The following is a 25833-nucleotide window of genomic DNA, read 5'->3' as shown; positions in this document are numbered from 1 at the left end:
CGATCCCAAACCAGGTCCTCGTCCTTCTGGAAGGGGCTGTCCCTGCAGACCGTGGCCCCTGGGGCAGCGCTGGCACTGGACGCGCTCCACGGCTGCTGCAGCCGCTTCCCTGTCCGGTCTGGACACCAGGTGTAATCCTCCTGGGAAAACAAAGGAACAATTGCATGAAAGTCAATTCAAAACAAGACCTGGAAACAAGAAAAAGCACAAAGCCTGTCACTGTTTCACAGGCCTGAGGAGGGTCTGACCACTCCATGTGAGAATTCAACCTGTCCAGGGGTGGGGAAAATCCCCACCTTTCCTGCCCGTAAACGCACCCCTTCCTCAAGGGCCTGCAGAGCAGACCAGCTGGGGCACAGCTTCAGAACCCGTCCCCCCTCTGCCGCCCCCCATCCACAAGGATGGATGCTTTTGTCAGGCTGGCTGCCCCCGCCTCAGCCCATGCCAGGCTGGCTGGCAGAAGCTGTCAGCAAGGCCAGGAGCCGGCTCCCCTTCCACAACATCCGTCCCCTGTCCCGCCAAAAAGCAGCTCGGCGGCCGGCAGAAAAATTAATATTCCCCAGCGCTGCCAAGCAGGGAACCTCCGGCACGTGGCCAGGCCGAGCCCTGCCGTGCCTGGAAGCACCAGCATCCCCCCGCCCCTGCGCCGGCTGGGGACTCATCTTGATTTCATCAGAGTGCAGAGCGTGTCCTTCAGGCAGGGGCTGCAGCCAAAACCAATTGGCTCTGCCCCGCCAGCGGCCAGCTCCAGGATGGTGTTCCCAGCTCCACGTCGTGCTCCAGAAGAACACGCCAGCTGTGCCTCGGCTTGCAGGGACATCACGATGCCATTGAGCTGCAGGGGGATGTTTCCTCTGTCCCAATCCGTGTCACCTTCACTGCACTGCCACCACTTCTCCAATAGGACGGGCAGCACGGAGCCGCTCCCTCCACAGCTCGTGGGGACCAGCAGAAGCAGCATCTCCTCGGCTGCGCTCTCTCCTCCCCGCCGCGGCCGCAAGGAAACGCTCCGGGGTTTTCTTCCCGTGCCACGAGACGCGTGCCGCTGCTGCTTGCTGGGCTCCTGGATCCTACTGTGCTCAGGGATGCATCTCTGCTGTCGCCTGGGCCAGGCAGGGCTCCTGCAGCCAAGAATGCTCAAAAACATCCTCCAAGCATGGCCTGTGTGTGGGCTCCATGGATAAACACCACCTGATGAGGTGCTGGCACTCTGCGGAGAGAAACCAGAAGGCTCCTGTCCATGCTCTCCCACATTCCACAGTGCCCAGGCAACACCAGCAGTGCTCAGAGCTGCACCCAAAAGCTTCCTATTGATCCTCTCTTGCGGAGGACACCAGCACAGAGGCACTGGTGCCACCTCCTCCAGCTAAGCCCAGGAGATCCACCTCCTCACCAGCTGCAAGAGCAGGATGCTTATGTGCCAGCTGCCCCTCCCAACCCCATTCTTCCCCTCGTGCCTTGAAGGCGCATCCCCACCTTGAGACACCCGAGGCGGGAAAACGAGCTGGCCCCGGACGATGTCCTCGTTGGTGTGGAAAGGAAGGTGCCCGCAGACCAGCTCATAGAGCAGAATGCCCAGGGACCAGATAGTGGCTGGCTGGCTATGGTAGCAGCCAACGAGGATCCACTCCGGTGGGCTGTACTCCGGCGTTCCTATGGGACACGGGCGCAGCTCATCAGGCCCATGCTGCTCCCTCCCGCCCTCCTTCCCTCCCTCCCAGCCAGCTCCCGTTCCACAACAGCCAGCCCCTGCCCTGCCAAAAAGCAACTTGGCTGCAGCTGGCTGAAGAAGGATTCCCCCTCCTTCCTTCCCCCCTCTTCCCCCTCTGCCAGCAAAGCGGGGAACTCAGCTGCCCGGCTGGGCCTCGGCTTGGGCTCACCTGACATCCGGGTGTAGATCGTGTCCTGGAGGATCGTGCCGCAGCCGAAGTCGATGAGCTTGGCCTCGCCCGTGGCCAGGTCGACGAGGACGTTCTCGGCCTTGATGTCGCGGTGCAGGACGCCGCGGCTGCTGCAGTGCCGCACGGCCTCCAGCACCTGGCGGAACAGCCCCCGCGCCACGGGCTCCGTCAGGAACCGCCGCTGGTGCAGGAAGTACCAGAGGTCCTGACAGCGCTGCGGACGCTCCATGACCAGCGCGAAGCCCTCGGGCACCTCGAACCAGTCCAGGAGCCGCACGACGCCGCGGAAGCCAGGCCGCGACACCATCCACAGCAGCGCCAGCTCCAGGGGCACAAGGGCGCCGTTGCGCTGCGGGGGGAGCGCGATGCCGTCAGCAGGGCCGATGCTGCGCCGCGCCTCGGGCAGCCCCTGCCCGGCCCCGCCGCGGCTCGCCATGGCCCGGCCCGGGGCGCTGCGCGGCCCCCGCTCACTCCACGCTCGCTGCCCTCGCAGCGTTCCGGCTGCCGCCCTGCCGGGCCTCGCCTCAGCCCCGCCCGGCCCGCCCCGCCGGCTCCTACCGCTGGCCCCGCTCACTCACCAGCCGCGCCCATTCCGAGATGCGCTCCCGGGACACTCGCTTGATGGCCACCTGCGAGCCAAGACGAGCGGCGGGCTGAGCTCGTCGCCCGCCGCCCGCTGCCGCCCTCCGAGCCGGCCCCGTCTCTTACCGGGGCGCCGTCGGCGAGCCGGGTCCCGGAGTAAACGCTGCCGCAGCCGCCGCTGCCCAGCAGCGGGCCCTGCAGGTAGAGCTGCTCCAGGGGAGGTTTCTCCGCCCGTGCGGGCGGCACCGCGCTGCCGCTCTTCTGCCCGGGGCACCCGCCCGCCCGGCGCGCTGCTGCTTGCCGAGCCGCCCCGGGCTGCGGCGGCTCGGGGCCGGCGGCCGAGCTGGCGAGCGGCGGAGCTCGGAGCGGGGAAGCTGCCGGCCACGCTCTCGGCCACGGGGCGGGAGCCGGGCGGCAGCGGAGCGGCTGCGGGCGGAACCGCGGCAGGGGCTTCGTTCGGGGCCGGGGCCTCGGCCGGGGCTGGGCCAGAGCCTGCGCCAGGCCGAGCCAAAAGACCGCGATGCTCCGCCAGCACCAGAGCAAGCGGCTCTTCCAGCGGCGCCACAGCCGGTACGGAGAGAGCCCGGCCGAGGCGGAACCACGGAGGGCCGGGCAGGGGCGGGCACGGGGCGGCCCCGCCAAGGGGCGCCTTGCGGGACGCGGCATCAGCCGGGCTGGGAGAGGCGGAACACGGACGGCACGGCCCGGCACGGAACGGGACGGGAATACAGTGAGTGGGAGGGAGAAGGGGATGCGGAGCGAGGGAAAAGTCGATCGGAAAATTGATTGAGAAAAGCGCTGCTGCTGCTGCTGCTGCTGCTGCTGCTGCTGCTGCTGCTGCTGCTGCTGCTGCGGAGCCGCCGGAGCTCGCGGCCGTTCCTCCGTTGCCCCGCGAACCCAACGGAGGAGCCGCCGCGCGCCCCAAGGAACGAAAGAGAGAAACAAACAAATCACACCCCAAAGTCATTCCTATTAGAGAAGGAACCAAAGAAAACAGTGTAGCAATAAAGAAGAGTGTTGGCTTGTGGCTTCTTTCTTCTTTGCGTGAGACGCAACATTTCATGGGTGTGATAAACGAGTTCACTGGATTTAAGGATCATACAATTTTTATTATTATTATTATGTAAGCAAGAATAAGCAAAGTTCAGCGCTGGGCGGCCGGGAGTCTCCGCTCCTCTAGGCTCGCACCGTTCCTATCCCCAAGGTTCACCTTTTATTGCCTTCTTCTCCCGGGTTCAGGGATGACGTGGTCTGTCTTTTGCGCTTGCTCATTCAGTTGCTAGGGGGTCTTTTTCTGCCTTCTGGTGGTCGTGGGATGAAGGCTCCAAGTCTTCCTCTTTTAACCGCTGAGTGAACTTTCCCTTATAAGGCATATCTATACAGTGGAATTTTCAGAACACTATACGATTCCTGCAAGCCTAAGCAATTCTTGCGAGTTTAAGGATTGTTGTTACAGCCTTCCTCTGTGACCGCTGGGTGAACTTTTCCTTATAAAGTATATCTTTACCATGGAATTCCCAAAGCACTATACGATTCCTGCAAGCCAAGCAACCCTATGTGGCTGCGCATTTAAGAATCAAGCGGTTTTAGCTATTTAGTTATTGCTTTGATATTGTATAATTTTTTAGCTATTGATTTAATTAATGAACAAACGTATTGCCACTTATTACAATCCCCCATTTTTTTTTTACCAATTTTGATCATTAAATCTTTTTAGTTCCTTCCTAGTGTGAAAAATGCATGTATTTTATGATTGCCTTTTCGCAAATATTAAAATGAATATTCTATGTGTTGTGTTAGAAAGTAATGCTGTATTAGTTTTCTTAAGTACTGTGTTAAATATAGTTTTAGGTTATAAAAATTATTAAAATAGAAACGATGCTATGTAGGATACTTTTTTAAAAAGAAAGGACTCGCAGCGAGATAGCAGCCACAGGACACCTAAATCTTTCAGAGAAGAAGAATTTATGGCCCTCTTATCAGAAGAAACCAACTTCTTCCTGCCTCGAAGGCACTGTTAGGACTTGGAGGAAGAAGTTGACGATGACCAGACAGAATCCTGTATTTGAATGGAATTTATGCATCATGTATGAAGTGTATGAATATGCAACAGGCTATTGTTTTTAAGGGTTAATCCTTTGTTAACAGGAGTCCTTTTTCGGGCTCGTGCTGCCCAGAAAAAGGTACCCGGATGTCCGTAACTCTTTGTCTTTATTGTCTCATATTGTCCTAATTCAGTTTGTCCAAATTATTATTACTCTAATTGTATTACTATTTTTATAAATATTTTATTACTATTACACTTTTAAAATTTTGGAAACAAGTGATTCACATTTTTAACACTAGCAAGCGTTAACTGAGTTTCCTCATCAGTTAAGCTATGTGCACTAATTATAGCTGCCAATTTCCTTAGCTTTTTCATCATATTCCAATTCATAACGAATAGAACTGCTGACAAAATAAAACCAAGCACAATCAGAATCAAAAGAACAACAATGGGATGGCATATACTGTTTAGGACACCTGTGGTAGTAGGAGCCCACCCGAACAGGGCATCCCACCACCTGTGCTCGCCATCTTGCTTTACCCTCTCTATAACCCGGTGTATTTTTCCTACGTCACGATGAACAGTCACTAGGGTTTTCTGTCCGCTTTCCTTGATTTTCTCGAGGATTAGGTCTTGATGGAGCATCAGTTGTCTCACTAGAGTGAAGTTCATCCCAATCGGGGTGGGCAATAGCTTGTGAAGCAGTGTGTAGTTGGATTGTAATAGGTGGTGAGAGGTGACTTTAGCTTCATGAGTGATATCACACCCTGTAATCTTAGTGAAGTTACAAGCACAGAAGTTGGAGTGATTCTTTGTATCCACCACAATATCATCTACAAGCACAGAATCACAAATAGTTCTAAAACACGCACATCCATTGCCTATGGATGTAAGAACTGTTTTAGAAGTCTCGTTAGGACAAATCTCAAAATGACAGATGTTTTGCTCCGTGTCTAAACAGATATCTTGAGCTATAATTACATTGCCTTCACAGATGAACCCCAGTTGTTCTCGGATAATACAAGATTCCAAATCAACATTTGCCATGTGCCATCAAACTGACATAGGGCCCATCCCCTATGTTCTATAGGATAGAGAACAGCTCCGTCATGGTTTATTCCTAATGCAATAACAGGAAAAACTAGATGTACAGAGGCATTGTGTATGGTCAAGACAAAAGCAGTAGCTGTATTTGAAATAGCATTATAGGTAAAATTCACCAGTTTCCACCAGGATTGGAATTCTCTTTCAAAATCGTTGGCATTGTCCCAGATTATTTTCCGAATTTCTGTGGGGAAAGTGCCTTCCTCGCCTTCTCTTATAATCGAGCAGAAACTGACTGCATCCACAATTGTGCTTGGATACAGCTGAGGGCTAAGGAAACATTATTTTGTGCAGCACATCAACCACCAATTTGTGATTGTTCACATTTACTCTTTCCCAATTTGGCAAAATGTTTGACAGCATCCACTGGTGTGTCCCCAAGGCTAACAGAGATGACTTCAGTGGTTGCTGTAATTTGGACAGATCTCTAGTTGTAGCAGCCAATTTGTTCATTAGTACTTCCGAATCAATGCTATTCAGAATTTCCAATCCTGTGCCTAGAACACCAGTCACATCTCTAGGTTTCCTTGTTTTAAAAGAGCTGCGTTTCCAGAGCCAAATGGTCCAGCCTTCAAAGGATGTTTGCAAAAACGGAGAACAAGCTGGCTGGATGTCTGAAGCATTGGTCTGCATCAGCAGTTCGACCTGTTTGAGACACCGTGCCGGATTGAATAATATTTGTTGTTGACCAGTTTTCCTGATTATATAAGGTCCAGATTTGAAAATGTTTGGGGTGAGTATAACTGGAGGTGCAGGTGGAGTGGTGATATTGTGAGGTTCAGCAGTGGTAGAGTGCGTTTTAGTATCTATTATAAATTTAAAAGAAAGGCCCTGTGTATCTTTCGACCAGAGACAAACTACCTCTGCAGTGTGAGTTAATGTGAAGTTTTGCCAGCAGTCTCGTGTTATTGGGTATGCAGGGCAGGGTCCTAGCAACAAATTTCTTTCTCCTTTCGTACTCATATCTCTTTTACCTGGGGCTTTCCTGTGCTCCGTTCCTGTTCCTGTGCTCCGTTGCTCTCCCCCACTACTCCTCACCTCTCTGCCTCGCCTGCCAGCCCGGGTGCGTCGGTCTGCAGGGATCATTATCTTCTCGGCAGCAGGGGGAGTCTTCAGGGGGTGCATTATTTGGGCTTTCTCCTTAACTCCTGCCCACTCCTAAGGGCAGGCTGTCAGGCCTCCAGGCAAAGGGTCTCCTGCAAAGGATTTCTTTGATTTTACAACGGACTCTCTGCCGTCCCTAGCAAGCTTTACAGGGCCTAAGTCCCACACCTACTTAGGGTCCACCCGCTGCCTTTTATTCCCTTTCTCCTGTCTTCCTAGAGTTGCGTCGTTCTTCCCTATGTTCTCTATGTTTTTGTTGTTTATAGACTCGGGAATAGCAGCGAATCGTGCTATTCCACTCTTCAGGCCTCACTTGCCACCCCAGAGGAACGTGGATTCCCTTCTTACACAAGGTAGTTAATGTGACTGTCTGGTTTTGGCGTGTGATCCTCTGCAATTGGTGTTGGAATTCCCATGCCAGGGCCCAATCTCTTCTCTGTTCTAGATTTTCAACTAGTGACGCTGCTTCTCTGTCAGGGATCTCCCGCTCTCCAGGGATCCTTATAAATTCTCTTAAGGCTCTTAATGGATTTGCTCTTCTCCAATCCCAATCACAAGGAAGACACCATGCACTCCCCACCAAATGTGACTGGAGAATCCACCATTTGTCTTTACAGCCCCTGCAAAAGACTTTTACCCATGCCCAACAAGAAGATTCCCGACATTTAAGACACTCGGTGTAATTGAATAATTCTCGCCTCACTTCAGCCACTACTGAAAGAGCAAGCATCAGTTCATTCCAGGTTTTCCACGGCAGAGGGCACTTGAACTCCTGTTCCAGGTCCTGTAGGGGTTTTCTTACCAAGAGTCTCAATCGGTATAGCTCTCTGTCCCCTAATTCAGTCATTCACGTTCCCAGCTGGCGCAGGTCCCTGTGCCTTCCGAAGGGTTGGCTGTAGATCTCCAGGGCAACTGGTCACCTCCCAGGGGTGTCTGCAGTGATGGGTCCTTTCACTCGACTGGCATGTGTCCAGCCTTTTCCAGCAGTTGGGATGGCTGTTTCTGTGGTAAACAAGACAACACAGGGACCTTCCCATTGGGGTGTTAGGGATGTCTCTTTCCAAGTTTTAATTAGGAGCCTATCTCCGGGTTTACGCTTATGCATTATTATATCCAAAGGGGGTCTTTGTCCCAATAGCCCTTTTCGTTTTAATTCCTCCCTCCGTTTCATTAACTGTTGCATGTAACCCTGAATTTGACTGTCTTGGATGCAAGGATGGTTCCCCGGGAGTTCTAAGTCGTAAGGCATTCCATAAAGCATTTAAAAGGGAGAGATTCCCACATCCGTCCTAGGTTGGGTTCTCATGTTTAGCAATGCCATGGGTAAGCATCTGACCCAAGACATTTTAGTTTCTACCATGAGCTTGGTGAGTTGCTTCTTGATTTCTCCATTTGCCCTTTCCACCCTCCCTGAGCTTTGAGGGTGCCAAGGGATGTGATATTGCCATTTAGTGCCTAAGGCCCTGGTTACCTCTCTCAGTACTTTGTTTGCAAAATGGCGACCTCTATCAGAGTCTAATATTTCTACTAGTCCATACCTAGGGATTATTTCTTCCAGCACGGTTTTAATCACCACATTTGCAGTAGCCCATGATGTAGGATATGCTTCTACAAAGTGGGTTAGATGATCTACCAGTACCAAGAAGTACTTGTATCTCCCTACTTTCGGTAGCTCGGTGAAATCTATTTGTACATGTGAAAAAGGTCGTTGTGCTAATTCCCTTCCTCCTGGAATCCTTTCTCGAGCCTGATGTCTGTTAACTCTTTGGCATGTTATACATCCCCTAACTACTTGTTTTGCTATATTGTAAATTCCTATACACATGTACTTAATAGTAAACTGATCTACTAAGGCTTGGGTTCCCCAATGAGTCTGGTCATGCAGCTGCTGCACTATTCTTGGGCCATAGATTTTGGCAGTACCTCCCTATCATCTGGCAATTTTCGAATACCCCCATTCTCTTTTATTCCCATTTTGTCTAATTTCTCCTTTTCCTGGGCTGTGAAGCTCAGGACTCGAACTTTCTCATCCTCTCACGTTCTCCTTTTCCCCTGATCCTGGAATTTTCTGAGAGCAGCTTCCTTTGCCTCTCTGTCTGCTGTGTTGTTTCCTCTGATCAAATGGGAGAGACCCTTTTGATGTCCTTTAACATGTACGATTGCTATTTTCTTTGGGCCTCTTAAAGCTTGTAGTACCTGAGTAATTAGTTCCTGATGCATTAATTCTCTTCCTTGGGAGTTTATTAACCCTCTTTCTTCCCAAATTTTCCCAAAAGTATGTACCACTCCAAAGGCATATTTTGAGTCCGTGTAGATGGTCCCAACGTCAGCTTCCAAGAATTTTAGAGCCCACAATACTGCATACAGCTCACAGGCCTGGGCTGACCAACTAGGACTCAAAGGTCCAGATTCTATTATTTCCAAATTTTCACCTCCCACAATCGCATATCCAGAGATTTGCTTTCCCTCAACAATTCTAGAGGACCCATCCACAAATAACCTTTCTCCCCCTTCCAGTTCTTCCTCTTTGAGGTCCGGCCTAATTTTTGTTTGTTTTTCTATGCTATGTAAGCAGTCATGAGTTAAATTCTCCTGTGGATCTCCAAACAAGAATTCAGCGGGGTTTTGCAGAGAGGTGGTTTCAAGTATCAACCGAGGGGATGACAGTAAAATGCCCTCGTATTTCAAAAGTCTTGAGTCTGTTATCCATTTTTCTGCCTTTTGTTGCAATACTGCCCATATGTTATGGGGGGTAAAGACTTTCAGTTCTCCTCCACAGGTAATTTTAAGAGCTTCTTCCACTAAGAGGGCTGTTGCCACTATAATCTGCAAACATGTTGGCCGTCCTCTACTTACGGGGTCTAGTATTTTAGAAATAAATGCTACTGGTTTTCGACTGCCAGCCCAGTCCTGAGCCAGTACCCCAAATGCTACTCCTGCCTCAGTGTTAACAAAGAAATAAAAGGGTCTCCTAACATCCGGGAGGCTTAGCACCGGGGCATTAGCCAATTCCTCTTTTAATTGTTTGATTCATCATCCTTCTCAGTCCATTTCATCAAACCTTCAGCAGCTAGTTTTTCTTACAAAAATTTTACTTTACCACTGAAGTTTTCAATCCATTGTCTGCAGTATCCTACAAGACCCAATAGCTGCCTGATTTGTCTCTTATTTCTTGGGGGAGGAAGGGAGACGATTCCCTTAACCCTCCCTGGGTCTGGTGTTTTAGTTCCTTTACTAAGCCGGTGTCCTAGGCACTTCACTTCTTCTATGAATTGCAATTTACTTTTGGACACTTTCAGCTCCTGGATGCTTAAAAAGTTCAGAAGCTTAATGCTTTCTTCTCTAACTGATTCCTCACTTTTTCCAGCAATTAAAAAGTCATCTACATATTGAACAATGGTTATTCCTTAGTTCAGGGTATAGGATTTCATTATTTGCTCTAGTGCCTGCCCAAACAAATTCGGGGATTCTGTGAATCCCTGTGAGAGCACTTTCCACCTTAGTTGTTGCTTTCGGTGGGTATCGGGATCTTCCCGTTCAAATGCAAAATAATCTCTACAATCTTCTTTCAAGGGGCACGCCCAAAAGGCATCTTTCAAATCTATAACACTATACCAGTGATCATCTGGTTTCAATTGACTGAGCAATGTATGGGGGTTTGCTACTACAGGGAACCGGGCAATGGTTCTCTTATTTATTTCCCTTAGATCATGTACTAATCGGTATTTTCCGTCTGGTTTCTTTACAGGTAAGATGGGGGTGTTGAAGGGAGACATGCAAGGTTCCAAGAGCCCTTGTTGTATTAACCGTTCTACCTCTGGTTTTAGTCCCCTTTGCCCCTCATCTGACATGGGATATTGTTTTATCCTTACTGGGATTTCTGGGTTTTGAATGTTGACTGTGAAGGGCTCTATATTCAATCTTCCTGCTGTATCAGGGGTATACCAGACTTCTGGGTTGATTTTCTCTTCGTCAGTGACCGTAAGGGGCACAACCTGACTTTTAGCTGTTTTTCTTCAATCTTTATATTTTTCCCTAATTCCACCATTAAATCTCTTCCTAATAAATTGTAATCAGCTTCAGGGACCAGTAGCAGTGATCCTACCGCTATTTTCTTCTCTGATTCTATTATGACATCTTTAATTACAGGAACCTTGAAGGGTTCTCCTTTTGCCCCAATAACCTGTACTGTGGAAGGTGAAATCTTACATCCCAGGGACAAAGACTGAACTGTTGATCTCTCAGCCCCTGTATCTACAAGGAAGGTTATGGGGGTTTGCTGGGGACCCACCTTAAGTTTTACCAAGGGCTCTGATAACATTTGGGTCCCCAATAGATAGAGCCCTTGATCCCCTTAATCCTCTTTGAACATTTTCTCATCCCTAAGCCTCTTTCGGCATTCCCTCTTCACGTGTCCTTTTCCACCACAATAGTAGCACACTGTTCCTTCTCTCCCTCCAGTTGGGGGTCCTCCTAAATCCCGGGGACCTCTCCTCATGCCATTTCTTTCTCGTGGTGGAGGGTTGTTCCGCTGTCCCTCCCTGACTGCCGCCACCATCATCCGAACTTGTCTTTTGTGTGCCTCATCCTCCCGTCTAACATATACCTTCTGAGCCTCCCTGAGCAATTCATCAAGTCCTCTGTCCTGCCAATCCTCTAACTTTTCTAATTTCTTTTGAACATCTTCCCATGATTTGGCTACAAACTGTGTTTTAAGGAGCGCTTGCCCCATTGGCGTCTCCTGGTCCACCCCTGAGTATAACTGAAAACTCTTCCTTAATCTTTCCAATCATTCAGTGGGGGTCTGATCTTTTCCTTGGCACTCTTTGAACGCCTTGCTTATATTTTGTCCCCGGGGCACAGCCTCTCGTATGCCCTGGATTATGATGGTTCTTAAGTCCTGCATATGACCACGATGGTTGGGGTCCTGATTGTTCCATCTGGGATTTTGCAAGGGCCATTTCACATCAGCCGCGGGACCTTGAACATGTTGGGTGTCCCAAATCCTCATTCCTGCCCTTCTAATCATCCCTCTCTCCTCTGTTGTAAATAGGATGCCTAGAATGGATTGCATCTCCACCCAAGTATATATGTTTGGCCCTAGGAACTAATCCACTCTTTCTGCTACTCCTATAGGGTCTTCTAATAATTTTCCCATCTCTTTCTTAAACTCGTGGGCATCTCCCGAGTTCAAGGGGACACTGACAAACCCCATCCCAGCTTGAGGTCCTCCTAATGCTATTTCCCTGAGAGGGAACAACCCACTGCTCTCTCCTTCCTCAATTACTGTCCTTATCTGACTCCAAGTACGCCTCCTGCAATCCAGGGAGTCCGTGACCTGCTGTCTATTAGGGGCCAATGCCGGGGGTGCGTTTGGGGGGGTTCAGGGGGAGCTGGTGGTATATACGGGGGAGGATAAATAGGAACATATTCCTCCGGTCGAGACTTTTTCTTTTTGTCTTCCTCCCCTTGACTTTCCTTAAGGGGGAACAACCTAGCTGTTTGCTCATTACTTCCTACCAACCATAATTTAGCATATGCACTCTCCTCTGTGTTCACCGGCTCTTTAGAATTCACATAAATGTTCAGGGCTTGACAGACCCAATCCTCGAAGGATCCGAAAACGGGCCAGTATATACTTCCTGAATCCAGATTCTTACCTCCCCATACTACCATGCAATAATTTATCATTTTTGCCTTATCCTTCCCCTTTCTGGAGGGAAAGTCATCCCAATACTAGATCATTAATCCTAATGGACTGTCCTTAGGTATTGGGGGTAACTGGGGACCCTCCCCCATGGGATCAGAAGGCTTGCTCTTCTTCTGCCCCATCTTCCAAGGCACCTCCACACACACACACACACACACAAAACCCCTCGGTCATGGCTCGCTCCCTCGTGGGCTACGAGAACCGCACTACTCGAGGGTCCCTCTCACGTCGTCCGCAGGTGGACGTCTCATTCACCGTGCCCTGGGATCCCAACCCCAACCGAGCGGTTCACCTCATATACTCAGGAGTCCTGTGTCGTCGCTCAGATCTTCGTGCACAAAGTTTACAGGGTTACCGGTGTTTTCCTTGCTTATTCCCGAATTTAGGTTCGTCAGCCCAGATGAAGGGTCGGGTGAGAAGGCCAGGGCCACCAGGTGGTGGGGCGCCCACCCAGGATTCTTGAACCAACCCCCTTTTCTGGATCCGAGTCACGGCAACAAATTGTGATAAACGAGTCCACTGGATTTAAGGATCATATAATTATTTTTATTATTATGCAAGCAACAATAAGCAAAGTTCAGTGCTGGGCCGCCGGGAGTCTCCGCTCCTCTAGGCTCACACCGTTCCTATCCCCAAGGTTCGCCTTTTATTGCCTTCTTCTCCCGGGTTCAGGGATGACGTGGTCTGTCTTTTGCGCTTGCTCGTTCAGTTGCTAGGGGGTCTTTTTCTGCCTTCTGGTGGTCGTAGGATGAAGGCTCCAAGTCTTCCTCTTTAAGCGCTGAGTGAGCTTTCCCTTATAAGGCATATCTATACAGTGGAATTTTCAGAACACTGTACAATTCCTGCAAGCCTAAGCAATTCTTGTGAGTTTAAGGATTGTTGTTACAGCCTTCCTCTGTGACCTCTGGGTGAACTTTCCCTTATAAGGTATATCTTTACCATGGAATTCTCAAAGCACTATACGATTCCTGCAAGCCAAGCAACCATATGTGGCTGCACATTTAAGAATCAAGCGGTTTTAGCTATTTAGTTATTGCTTTTATATTGTATAATTATTTAGCTATTGATTTCATTAATGAACAAATGTATTGCTAGTTATTACATTCAACTTTGTTGAATTTGGGCTGGGTTGGGAATTGTTGTTTTGGGGTGAGTTGATGGGTGTTTGTTGTGGGTCCTGGGGAGGGGAGGTCCAGGGTTTGGTGGGGGCGATAGTCGAAGGGGGGGCGGGAGGTGATTGGACAGGGGACTTGACCAATCATTCGATGCCCTGAGAAAATGATTGGTCCAGAATGAATATTGATAAGGATCAATGAGGACACCAGAAAATGACCAATCAATGTGCGGATCCAAACCCCACCAATCCTGGACCCGAGAGGGGTTATAAAATGAGGGTTTTGCTGGGTTAGGGTTCTTCTCCTTCTGAGGGATGTACTATATGGGGGGGAACCCAGTGTGTTTGGGACATGTTGTTATCTTTGGGTTGTTGCGTGGGAGTTTGGGCTTATCTCAAACTCCCTGTCCTCTGTAGTTTGTTTTGATAAACAAGAGCCTATTTCCTTCTCAAAATCTTGCCTCATTCGAATTCATAACAGTATGGTTTTTCACCAGCACTGAGTGGGTTCTTCCTTGTCATGGTTGGGCCTTGCCGGGGTTTCCACTGCCCTCTTCCAACACCAGTGGCTTCTTTGCCAAGCCCAAGTCTGTACACAAGTCCCAGGTGCTGGCGAGAGGGCAGTGGTCACCCCGTGTGCCACTGGGGCAGCCCCCGCACGCCCAGGGATGCTGGGGCCAGGCTCTGGGAGCAGCAGCATCCCCCTGCTGAACTCCATCTGTATTCCATAGGAACATGGTCATACAGCCCCCCGGAATGGAGCCACTTTGGCTGGTACTATGGCAGGCCAGCTACCATCTGGTCCCTGGGCATCCTGCTGCACCAGATGGTCTGCGGGGAGCACCCTTTCAGCAGGGGCCAGAACATCAGCTGGGACCATCAGCTCTCGCTGCCACAAGGGCTCTCTCAAGGTGGATCCTCATCCCTGGCCACGGGGGGAATCCCAGTGCTGGGAGACAGCAGCGGGCTCGTGGGCATCGTGCTCTGGCAGCTGCTGAGGAGGTGGCACATGTCCTGCTCTCCTGCTCTCCTCCAAAACAGGGAATTGATGAGAAAGCTTGGACCCAGCTCTGAGCACATCCAGACAGGCCTGGGCACGGGAATAGTGGGGCAAAGCCAACAGGAGCCTTCTCCAACTGCCCACCGGTTTCTGGTTTCTCTGCCCAGGTGCCAACATCTGATCAGGCGGTGTTTATCCATGCTGGACGTGGAAAGGCCCTCATTAGAAGAGCTGTTCTGTCATCCTGGGATGCAGGATATTCATCTGCCCTAGAAGAAGGGAGAGAGCCACAGGCACACTTTGAGGCAGGGCCCTGGTAAGTTACAGCCCCACACATGCCTGGGCAATGAGTAGCAAAGGAATCCAGACTTTTTGTCTGTCCTGTGTCACTGCCCAGGGCTCATCAGATGGGAACACACAGCCCTTGTGCTGGAGCTGAGCTGCTCTGCCCAGCACTGGTGGCTTCCATCTGAGCTGCTTTTGCTTGTCCTGGTTCCCTGACAGCTGGGGCCCTGGGCAGAGCCCTGAGAGCCTGGTCTCAGCCCAGGGAAGGAGAAGGAGCCCCTGGAGAAGCTGTACCAGGTGGGGCTGCTGCTGCTGGAGAGAGCGAGGACGACATCAAGGATGACAACCTCTTCCTGGACCTGCCCACTGACCAGCTGAAGATGCTGGACATTGATTGGGGCACCTTCTTCAAAGCCAGGCTCCACAGGGAATTTGCAGATGAGTCCACACGCAGGGGGATGCTCCCAGATTTGGGCATTGCACAGCCTGGACAGGAACCAAAGGTTCCCCCTTTGCTGGGGTGGGTGCAGCTGATCCTTCAGCCGCTGCCCAGCTGCTTTTGGCAGGGCTGGGGCATGGGCTGGGGTGGGTACAAATGGGAGTGGGCTCCTGGCCCTGCTAACAGCCCCCAGCACCCACCGTGCCCCGGGTTGGGGCTGGGGCTGGGGCTGGGGCAGCCAGCCCGACACAAACAAAGCCCCATGGTGGGAGCAGAGGTGGGACTCCAGAAGCTGTGCAGGGGCTGCTTTGCTGTGCAGGCAAGGAAGGGCTTGGGCTGCTGCACTGCCCTTGTTTGCTTTGGGGTCACTGTTATTGTGGAGGGCAGTGCAGGGGGAAGGGAGAAAGCCTGGGCTTCCCTCACCCGTGGGTGGGTTTTTCCCAGGCATGCAGGGGTTGGGCCTTCCTCAAGCCCCTGGCAGAGATAAGATTTTTGACCTTGTTTCTTGTTTCCCCTTTTGTCTGTAATCTATTTTCAATAATTTGTTGTTTGTTTTCCTAGAGGAAGCGTTCCAGGTGGGCTCCAGTCTGGATTGGGAAGTGCTTGGGAGCAGCTGCAGCGTGGATGGGCCGTGCCCTTGGAGAAGGCTGAGGACATCGTTTGGGAGCAGCTTTTCTTCCAGCGGGGGAGGGCGTGAGGTGGGTCCCCGTCTGCTCGGCAGGGTGGGATCAGAGCTTTTGGGAGATGGCAGCGAGCACAGGAGCATCCTGCTCTGGGCAGCTGCTGAGGGCTGGATGTGCCCTGGCTGGCTGCAGGCTGGGCACATGTCCTGCCCTCCTGCTCTGTGCCAAAGGCCACAGGGATGGGCAGCTCTGGGCACCGCTCTGGGCACGGCCAGCATGGCCTGGGCACCGCGGGCGGCTGGGACAAGGGCACAGGAGCCTTCAGCTGACGGGCGGTTTCTGCTTTCTCTCCTTGCAGCCGGGCTCTGCAGGTGCTGAGGCTGCTCTGGGCTCAGCCAGGGCTCTGCTGGAGCTCAGCACCGGGCCAGAATCAGCCAAAGAAGAAATAGTGTGACCTGCAGGACAGACTTGCTTGAGCATTTTGGCAGCACAGCTCAAGTTTGCAGAGTGTACACCTCCAAGGGAAAACATGACACCCCCCAGAAAATAAACTTGTTCAGTAACTTCTGAAATGAAATCAATCTGGGATGACCCCAAATGACATTTTTCATCTTGCTCTAGTTGTAGCTCAGCCCTTCTCTGAACAGTTCTCTCCTCCACCTGCCTTTTACTTCCCAACTGCTCCCTCTTTTCCCCCAGTGAGTTCCCAGCCCATTGCAGTGTCCATCACACTGTTGCCTTCCTTGGTGCCCCTCACCATGAGGAAGGCAGAGCCCCAGGTTTAGGGACTCATCCTGTCACTGGCTGAGGAGCAGCAATGTCTCAGAGGTCCAGTGGGATTTTAGTGTCATTCAGAGCCACTCTCCAGCCCTCAGCTCTCCTCACTGCTGAGCTCCCTCTCCCTTTTCCTCGTCCTTGCAGCAGGATGAGCTCTGTGCATCCCCTTGAGCCTCCCCACTCTTCCCAGCCCACACACCCACCTCAGTTAGGCTGAAGCTGAAGCTTCTGTGTCTTCTGTGGCACACCAGCCCAGTGCCCTGTGCGGGGAGCCCCAGCCCCAGAGCACAGCACACAACACTGCAGTCCGAGCTGCAGCAGCTGCCCTGCAGCCCTGGCTTGGCTGTTTGTGGCAAGGGAATGCTCCCTGTGTCCAGCTGTCCCTGCAGGATGGCCCCAGGGCAGAGCCCAGCCGGGCTCCCACTGCAGCCCCTGGAGCTTGGGGCACACAGTGCTCCCAGAGCTGAGGTTCCTGGGGAGCACCCGGAGCTGTGCCTTGCACTCTGTTGCCGTGTGTCACAGTGCAGGCTGGCTCGTGCTGTGTGAATGTACCAGCCCTGGTTTGACTGCCAGGGGCCTCACCCAGTCACATCTCTCCCAGGGCTGCAGCATTTCACTGGCCAGAATCTGACAGGGCATAGAGATCAGAGCAATGAAAATATCCAGACTGGGTTTCTCAAAGGCCCTTTAGAAGGAAGGGCTTGAGAATAAACGCTCTCTGTTTGCCACATGAACATCAGGGTGAGTGCTCTCTCTGTCTCCAACCCACCCCCCCTGCCCAAGCCAACGTTACAGCCACCCACTCCCTCACACATCCCCCTCGTGCCTTCCCACTGCCGTGTCCTGTCAGGGCTTCCCAGCCCCTCATCCCTTCATGGCCCCAGCCCCTCAGGGGCTGCCCCAGCCCGGCCAAGCTGCCCGGCAGCAGCGCCGCAGCCCCACAGCAGCTCCAGAGGAGCCCCATCCAGAGGCACCTGGGAGCCCTCAGCAATCCAGCCAGCAGCACACGGGCAGGAGGACACAGAGGGCGCTTCCTGCCTGGCACGGGGCTTGTGGCCATCTCCAGGCACCGCTCTCACAGGGATCCCCGCAGCTCCGGGCCCTGCCCAGCCGCTCTGTCACCAGCACAAAAGCTTCCGCAGAACCACCAAAGGCCAAGGGGCTTCTGGCCATTTGCCCTGCAACACTGCACGCCTGGGCAGCTGGCCCAGCCCAGGCACCCTTCTCCCCCTCCTCCCCTAAGCCCTGACGAGCCTGGGTAGCAAAAGAAAGCTCCTGGGAGTCTGAGTACTAAAACAAACTCTATATTCATATACTAAAGAAAAACCAAAAGGAAGAAAAGAACAATCTGAAAGAAATGGAAAATTCCCCCTGGCTCAGGTGGTGCCAGCAGACAGAGCCTCTGGCATCAGCTCTCTGCAGAGCTGCAGCAGCGCAGCCAGCCGAGCGCCGAGAGACCAGGCCGAGTCCTCCATGCCCTGCGGAGCTGATCTTGCAGCCTCTGGAAGACGGAATATGGCTCACTCTGCAGTGCCTGGAGGACATACAATGTTTCAAATGCCACGTCTGACACAGCACAGCTGGTGTCCTCTGTCAGGTGTTGAAGGGCTGAAAGAGAGAGGGAGGGAGCCATGGTCAGATGCCGCACCTGCGGGGAGCCGAGGAGAGCGCCCTGGCAGGGCCATGGCAGCCGGCTCCAGCCATGGCCAGGAGGGAGCAGGCACCAACGGGACCAGCCCGAAGCTGCTGGCCACGAATGCCCCGGGTGGCCCTGAAATCTCCGTGTGCTCTGCCCACGCCGGCCCTGGTGCGCACAGGGAGCAGAGCCCTCGGCAGCCAGGGCAGGGCTTGCAGCTCCCCCGGCAGCCCCCGCTGGCCTCACTCACCGTTGCAGATGAGCCGGAGCTCTTCCTTCTTCCCCCTCAGGTGCCGCGCGGCCATCCCTGTGAACACAGAGCCTGTGAGGGCGCCAGCGGCACAGCTCCCTGCCAGCGGCGCTGCCGGCGCTGTGGCCACACGGGCTGCTGGCCCGGCAGGGCTCAGCCCGGCCCTTGGCGCACGCTGCCGCCCCAGGGCACGGCTGCCAGAGGGCGGCAGCAGCAATGCCCAGGCCAGGCGGGGCTCCACGGCGCCGGGCCCGGCTGGCGCTGCCGGGGCAGCAGGCGGGGCTGGGGCCGAGCTGCGGCGGGCCGGGCTGGGGAGGGAGCCCGGGCTCGTGGCTCACCCGTGAACCTGATGGCCGCCGCTTGCAGGGACTCCTGTGGGCTCTGCAGGTAGGGCAGGGCCCGGCGCAGGTGCTCGGCCGCTCTGCTGCTGTCTTCTGCCAGCTGGAGACAGCGGCAGGAGGGAAGGCTTGGCGCGGGCTCAGCCCCTGGGCCGGGCGCTGCCTGCACCGCCCTCAGGGGGCTTCTCTGGGCTGAGGCTGGGGCTTCCAGGCCCTCCTTACCAGGCACTTGCTGAACTTCCACAGATTCTGGCTCTTCACCAGTCTTTCAAGATTCTTCCTCTTCAGGAACTTGGCCACACAAAGCAGCGTTTTCCGCGAAGCCTGGAGAGCAGCAGAGACGCGGAGTTGGCCCCAAAGCCCACGGTGCAGGACCCGCGTCCCTGGGCCAAGGCCTGCAGGAGGCTGCAGCCCGGCAGGTGCCAGGCCAGGAGGCAGCCGAGCCCCCTGCCAGGGGGACAGCAGCAGCCCACGAGTCCTCACCTGTGCCACAAGCCGATTGCCATCATGGCAGTGGAAGAAGAGAGGCAGCAGGCTCTGGCGCAGGGGTGTCTTCAGGGCCTCTTTTTCCCTTTCCTGTGGAAGAGTCACCAACGTTCGGAAGAGCAGGATGGAGATCAGCTGAACCTGCCAATTGTTCTGTATGGAAGCAAGAAAAAAAGACCTCAGCATTGCGGCTGCACGGGGCTCAGCTTGGCGCAGGCCTGCAAATGCACAGGACACAGTGTGCAGGCAGCAGCCAGTGGCCGTGGCTGGGGGCAGTGAGCCTTACGTGGTCAAAGAGTGGCAGGAGCGCCTCAAGCAGCTGCAGTGTGATGGGGCCGGGCATCAGCGTGTCCTTGTCCAAGATGATAAAGCTGAGTAGCATGACTGCCATGAAAACTATCTCTCCATCTGCATCCCACAGGAACTGCACAAGACTTTCAGTCAGGCTCCACATTTTTTTGGTCTGTGCGGAACACAAGTTTGTGAAATGCCATCCTGCTGCCGCAGGGCCCAGAGGCCAAAGGCCTGTCCCCAAGCACTGGGGCGGCTGAACTGGGAGGCAGGAGAGCTGGGAGCAGCTGCCCCGAGCGCCCAAAGCCCTGCCAAGCCCAAGCGACTGCATTCCCCAGTTCAGCCTCAGCTGCTGCCCCTTTCTCACCATGAAGGGCTCCTCAATGAGCTCGAGAAGGGCCCTGAGTGCCAGGCGACGCCTCTCTCTGCACTCGCTCTGCAGCTGCCTCGACAAGATTTGCAGGACTCTGTTAGCACCACGTTGACTCAAGTCCAGGAACTGGAGGACCTGAAAGGCACAGGGCAGTGACAGGGGAGCCGGCTGGCAGCAGCCCGGAGCCGCACAGTCCTGGGCCCGGGCAGCAGCACAGGGCGCGGGCACCGTCCCAGGCAGCTGCGGCTCCCAGAGGGCAGAGAGCTGGGAGGCAGCTGAGCCAGGCAGCGCTGGCCATCAGGCTCACCTCCACAAGGAAGGCCAGGCCGGGCAGCTCCCAGCGTGGCTTCTGTGTGCTGAGCAGCCCCAGCAGGTAGCGAGCGATGCGGGAGCACAAGGGGATGGAGACACAGCACATCTCCCTGGCAGGAGAAAAAGGAGCCAAGCCTGTGGGCCAGGGGGACAAAGCTCTGCCAGGACTGACGCACAGAGCTCTGTTCTTTTGCCAGCATCCTGCAAGGGGCCCTGGGCTATTTGGGAGGCAGCTGCTGCTGGGCACCCTCCTCTGCCAGCCTTTTCCAGTCTGCTTGGCCATCCCTCGGTGACAAGGCCCTCTGAGCCACAACCACAGGGACTGTGTGGAGCTCCCTGGGCCCGGAGCACAAATGTCAGAGGCTGTGGGGAGAAGGGGCTCTCACCTGGCCAGCAGAGCCACGGCATAGTGGTGGGTGTCAGCACACAGCAGCGTGTCCCAGCCACAGTTGCCTTCCATTGCCACCACCACATCCTCGTGCTGCATGCGGCAGAGAAGGGACTTCAGGGTCCGCACTGCAAACCTGCGTGCACAGCAAAGCCCAGGTGACGCTGGGAGCACTGGCTCCTGCCCAGGGACATGGCAGGGACAGGAGGAGTGGGATGGAGCACCTGTTGGGGCTGGTGGCAAGGCCGTATTGCTCCTGGCATCCCTTCCAGAAGGCATGGACCTCCTCTGGCATATCCAGAGTGCTGAAGAACACTTGGGAGAGCAGATGCACAAAGAGGCGGGGCAAATAGACCGTCACCATATGTGGGACACAGGGCACCTGGAGGATCTTCCACATCACCACGGTTGCCTGCAAAGGACAAAGCCCCCGAGAGAGCGCTCAGTGCCCAGGTGTCCGTGTGGCAGGGCCCGAGCTTGGCAGGGAGAGGCCCGGAGAGACCTTGGCAGGGGAGCACGGGGCCTGCTGGGCCTGGAGCTGCCCCTGGGCCAGGTTTCAGGCCAGCGCCTGCGGCAGGGAGATGCAGTGGGGGAAGGAGGATGGAGAGCTGCTGGAGAGGCGGCCTTGGGGCCAGCAAAGGCCAGATAGAGAAACTCACAGCCAGGACAAAGACACCCGTTTTGTCCCCGTCGGAGGTGCACGTGCTGTGCTTGGGCCAGCTGCCCAGCACATGCAGGAGGATCAGCAGCGCCGGCTCTGCAGTCCTGGGCGAGCACATGATGCTCTTCCACATGGTGAAAGCAGCTCTGTGGGGTTAGAGCTCTGTCTCAGGGGGGGCTCAGACACAGCACCGGGGCCTGGGCAGCAGTGGGGACCTGAGCTGGCTGCCAGCTGTGCCTCTGCCCACTGCCACTGGCCAGCAGCAGCCAGGCAGCCCAGGCCTGTGGGGACAGGCCCCTGAGGGGCAGCGAGGGAGCATGGCAGCAGGCTCGCGGCCTGACGTGCAGGGGTTGGCAAAGGGAGCAGCCAGAGGGCCCTGGAACTCTCTGTTGCTCGGACACCTGGGCCAGGCTGTACAGGCTGATGGGCTGGGGAGCCCTGAGCCCTCTGGGCAGGTGGGCCCCATACCTGTCACAGGACGGGGCCACACACAGGAGCGTCATGACTACGTCAGCAGGCTGTGCTTCCGTCAGATCCAGCAGGCTCCTGTTCAGCCTGTGCTCAGCAAACTGATTGGCCAGGAGCCACTGGTGGATGTACCTGACCAGGGCGGGCACCTGGAGAAGGCACGGGGACACTTGGACAGCGGCCAGAGGGAGGAATGTGCCCAGCTTCTCCAGACAAGTGCTTCCCTTGCCACCACGCTGCCATGGCCTCCAAGAGTTCCAGGGACCAGCAGGCATGGCTTGGGAGAGCAAGCAATTCCTGGGAGGATCAAAGTCTGGCCACAGGCTGCTTACTTGCTTTGGCTTGGAAAAGCCCTCCTCTACCAGCATATCCAGCAGAGCAGCACTGGTCTTGGTTTTGAAGATGTGCGAATAAGCTCTGAGCCCAGTGCCCATGGGGCTGGTCTCTTCCGGCTGGATTTTCTTGATGAATTTGCAAACCAGCTGTAGGAGAAGGGCAAGAAGCCAGGGATGTTGCAGGGAATGCTGCAAGCACGGTGCCAGCAGGCCCAGCCCAGGTGGGGATGGCTGCAGGTACCTGCGCTGTTCTGCGGAAGAGGCCACGGGCGGGCTCCTGCTCTTGTGTGCGCTCCAGGGCTGCACCTGGCAAAGAGCGAGCGCAGCCAGAGCTGAGGGGCTGCGGGAGAGGCCGGAGAACACGGCCCAGCCCTGCGCTGCCCAGGCAGGGAGAGCCCCGGGATGCCCCAGGGGATGGAGCACGGCCCCTGCGGGGTGTCTGCCCGGCCCCTCTTCCGTCCTGTCCATGGGCATGGCCCAGGGGATGGGATGGGATGGGATGGGATGCAAAGATGCCAAGCTGGCTGCAGGCACCAAGCCTGTGGCCCAGCTGTGGCACTCACCCTCCTGCGGCAGCTCAAACAGCACCTCCTCTTTGGTTTCCCATGCTGGGGCAGCTGCAGGGCCTTCTTCCTCCTCTTCTACCCCCCAGGCCACCTTGGGCACTCTCAGGGGTCTCTGCTCCATGTTAGTGACTGGATTTGTGGCTACTTGCAGGAGAGATGCCTGGGAAAAGCTCCGAGTCAGCAAGTCCTGCAGTTGTGCCTGGAAGGCACCTTCAAGACAGAAGCCTGGGGAAGGCTACAGGACAGCAAGTCCTGCACTCTGGTCTCCAGGGCTCCTGCCACAAGGACAGGAGATTCCTGTCAAGGATTGTGGTGGGGCCTCGAGGGCACTGGTGGCAGGGATGGGAGATGCCTCTAGGGCACCAAGTGCCACGCTCTGCCCTCGAGAGCACCTGCAGAAGAGAAGCCTCGGCAAGGCCACGGGTCACCAAGTCCTGTGGCCTGGCCTCGAGCTCAGCTGCAGGAATAACGCCTGGGAAAGGCTGCGGGTCAGACAGGAACGAGTGCGCTGTGCGGGGGCTCCTGACGGCACCGCTCTGTCCTGTTCTGCCCCGTGGCCTGTTCCCAGCAGCCGGGCAAGCTTCTATTTCCCACGTGTCACAAAGGGGCCTTGGTCACCGGGTTCCGTTCCATGGCACAGTGACTGTGCTGCAGCGTGCCAGCCAGGGCCCTTGCACACACTGCCTTCTGCCCTGGGGCTGCCCCCAGCCCAGCCCAAGTGGCCCAGCTTGGAAGGAATCCGTGGCCCCAGGTGTCTAAGACAGCCCGCACAGGATCTTTAGCAAGGGCTCAGAGCATCAGCAAACGCTACCCGGCTCTGCGGGCTCACTCCTATCCCCATATCTTTCCCTGAGAGCATTTGAATTTCTAAATTAGAATCATTTGAAGGGAGGGCATGTTCATTTTCCATTTCAAAGAAGCCTTCTGCCTTCATTAGCAGACGCCTCTCTCTTCAGAGCAAGGCAATTGTTTATCATCTTGCAGATCCGCAGTTGCTGGGGAGCCCCGTTTTACACCAGGGACCTGGAGAACCATTGCCAGCAATTGGGAAAATCCTCGCTGGTCCATCCAGCCGTAGATGAGCTCTCCAAATTTGCCCCAAAATTGGGTCCAGCTCTTAGAGGCCACATAGAGCAAGTCCAAGCGACTTGATGATATTTTTAGCCCAGAAAGCCCTGCAGCTGATGGCACACTTGACAATCAGCAGGGGACACAGCTAGGCCAAAGGCCAGACCTCTGCTGGGAGCCTTTCTCCTCAAACACCCTTCAAACAAACCTCCATGGAAGTCACTTGGGAAAGTTTCTTCAAATGATCCATTGCTGGCACACAACTACACAGCCTTATGGGAAAGATCCTAAAGCAGCTGCTCTGGAGTCCAAGAGCCAGCACTAAGAGTCCTTGTCATCTATTTGGAGCTGAATGCCACATTGGGGGATTTGAAGGAGTTTGGAAGGAGCTAGAGAGCAGACCTCTGAGTTTTTTAGATGATGCCATTGCTTTTTCTTCTCTTCTCCATAGCCAGGAAGGGTGACTTTGGCTCACATCTGCACTGCATGACTCACAAGGCCGCAAGACTTGTAGTTCCAAGAGCTTTGAAGGATTTCTTGGCCAAGAAGACACTGCCAACAAGGATATTTCTGTTTTGGAGCCAATGCTTCAATATTTCCTCTTCTGGACTCACGCTACAGTGGAAGCTTCCTTAGCCAATCATGTTAGGACACACAAACCTACAGCACTGCATCCTAAGCTTCTTGTTTCCCATTGGAACTACTTGGATTTTTTCTAGATCTTCAGCCCTAAACCTCTCAACTTTCCTCCACTTCAACTTTCCTCCCTGTGTCTCTGCTGTAATCAACTAGAAATCCACATGCTGGCTTCTAGCACCTAAGTTTGGAAGCCCTTTCCAAGGTGTCCGATCAAATGCTGTGTTTAATTCTAAGCTTTGCTGACAAGACCAAAGGTCTGAGATTTCCCTGCGTTTGGCTTTCCAACAACACCGATGCTGTTAGTTGCACAGTGCCCAGGATCCCTCTTGCAAGTCAACTGTGGCAGGAAGAAGGCGGCTGCCAGGGGGCTGCTTGTGGCCTCGGACAGCCCCATTGCTCAGGGCTTGCCAGCGCCCCAGCCCCTCAGGGGCTGCCCCAGCCCGGCCAAGCTGCCCGGCAGCAGCGCCGCAGACCCACAGCAGCTCCAGAGGAGCCCCATCCAGAGGCAGCCGGGAGCCTTCAGCAATCCAGCCAGCAGCGCACGGGCAGGAGGACACAGAGGGCGCTTCCTGCCTGGCACAGGGCTTGTGGCCATCTCCAGGCACCGCTCTCACAGGGATCCCCGCAGCTCCGGCCCCTGCCCAGCCGCTCTGTCACCAGCACAAAGGCTCCAGCAGCACCACCAAAGGCCAAGGGGCTTCTGGCCATTTTCCCTGCAACACTGCACGCCTGGGCAGCTGGCCGAGCCCAGGCACCCTTCTCCCCCTCTTCCCCTAAGCCCTGCAGAGCCTGGGTAGCAAAAGAAAGCTCCTGGGAGTCTGTGTATTGTAACAAACTCTATATTCATATACTAAAGAAAAAACAAAAAGAAGAAAAGAACAATCTGAAAGAAATGGAAAATTCCCCCTGCCTCAGGTGGTCCCAGCAGACAGAGCCTCTGGCATCAGCTCTCTGCAGAGCTGCAGCAGTGCAGCCAGCCGAGCCCTGAGAGACGAGGCCGAGTCCTCCATGCCCTGCGGAGCTGATCTTGCAGCCTCTGGAAGACGGAATATGGCTCACTCTGCAGTGCCTGGAGGACATGCAATGTTGCAAGTGCCACGTCTGACACGGCACTGCTGGTGCCCTCCGTTAGGTGTTGAAGGGCTGAAAGAGCGAGGGACAGAGGTGTAATAAGTAGCAATACGTTCGTTTATTAATGAAATCAGTAACTAAATAATTATACAATATCAAAGCGATAACTAAATAGCTAATACTGCTTGATTCTTAAATGTGTAGCCACATATGGTTGCTTGACTTGCAGGAATCGTATAGTGCTTTGGGAATTCCATGGTAAAGA

At 54.5% G+C, this 25833-nt stretch overlaps 1 protein-coding gene across 1 annotated transcript; it reads right to left on the bottom strand.

Annotated features, from left to right (window-relative positions):
- Positions 1-658: 658 nt before the first annotated feature.
- On the bottom strand, positions 659-21924 carry LOC143696316 (serine/threonine-protein kinase pim-1-like). The gene is given in 8 exon segments (XM_077192427.1): positions 659-1084; positions 1086-1210; positions 1477-1653; positions 1881-2250; positions 2480-2530; positions 2610-2744; positions 3058-3157; positions 21890-21924. Coding segments are annotated over 8 exon segments (1419 nt in total).
- Between the last annotated feature and the right edge of the window lie 3909 nt (positions 21925-25833).

This window comes from Agelaius phoeniceus, chromosome 33 (assembly GCF_051311805.1).
Source record: "Agelaius phoeniceus isolate bAgePho1 chromosome 33, bAgePho1.hap1, whole genome shotgun sequence".
NCBI lineage: Eukaryota > Metazoa > Chordata > Aves > Passeriformes > Icteridae > Agelaius > Agelaius phoeniceus.
This window is presented reverse-complemented; position numbering and strand designations above follow the sequence as displayed.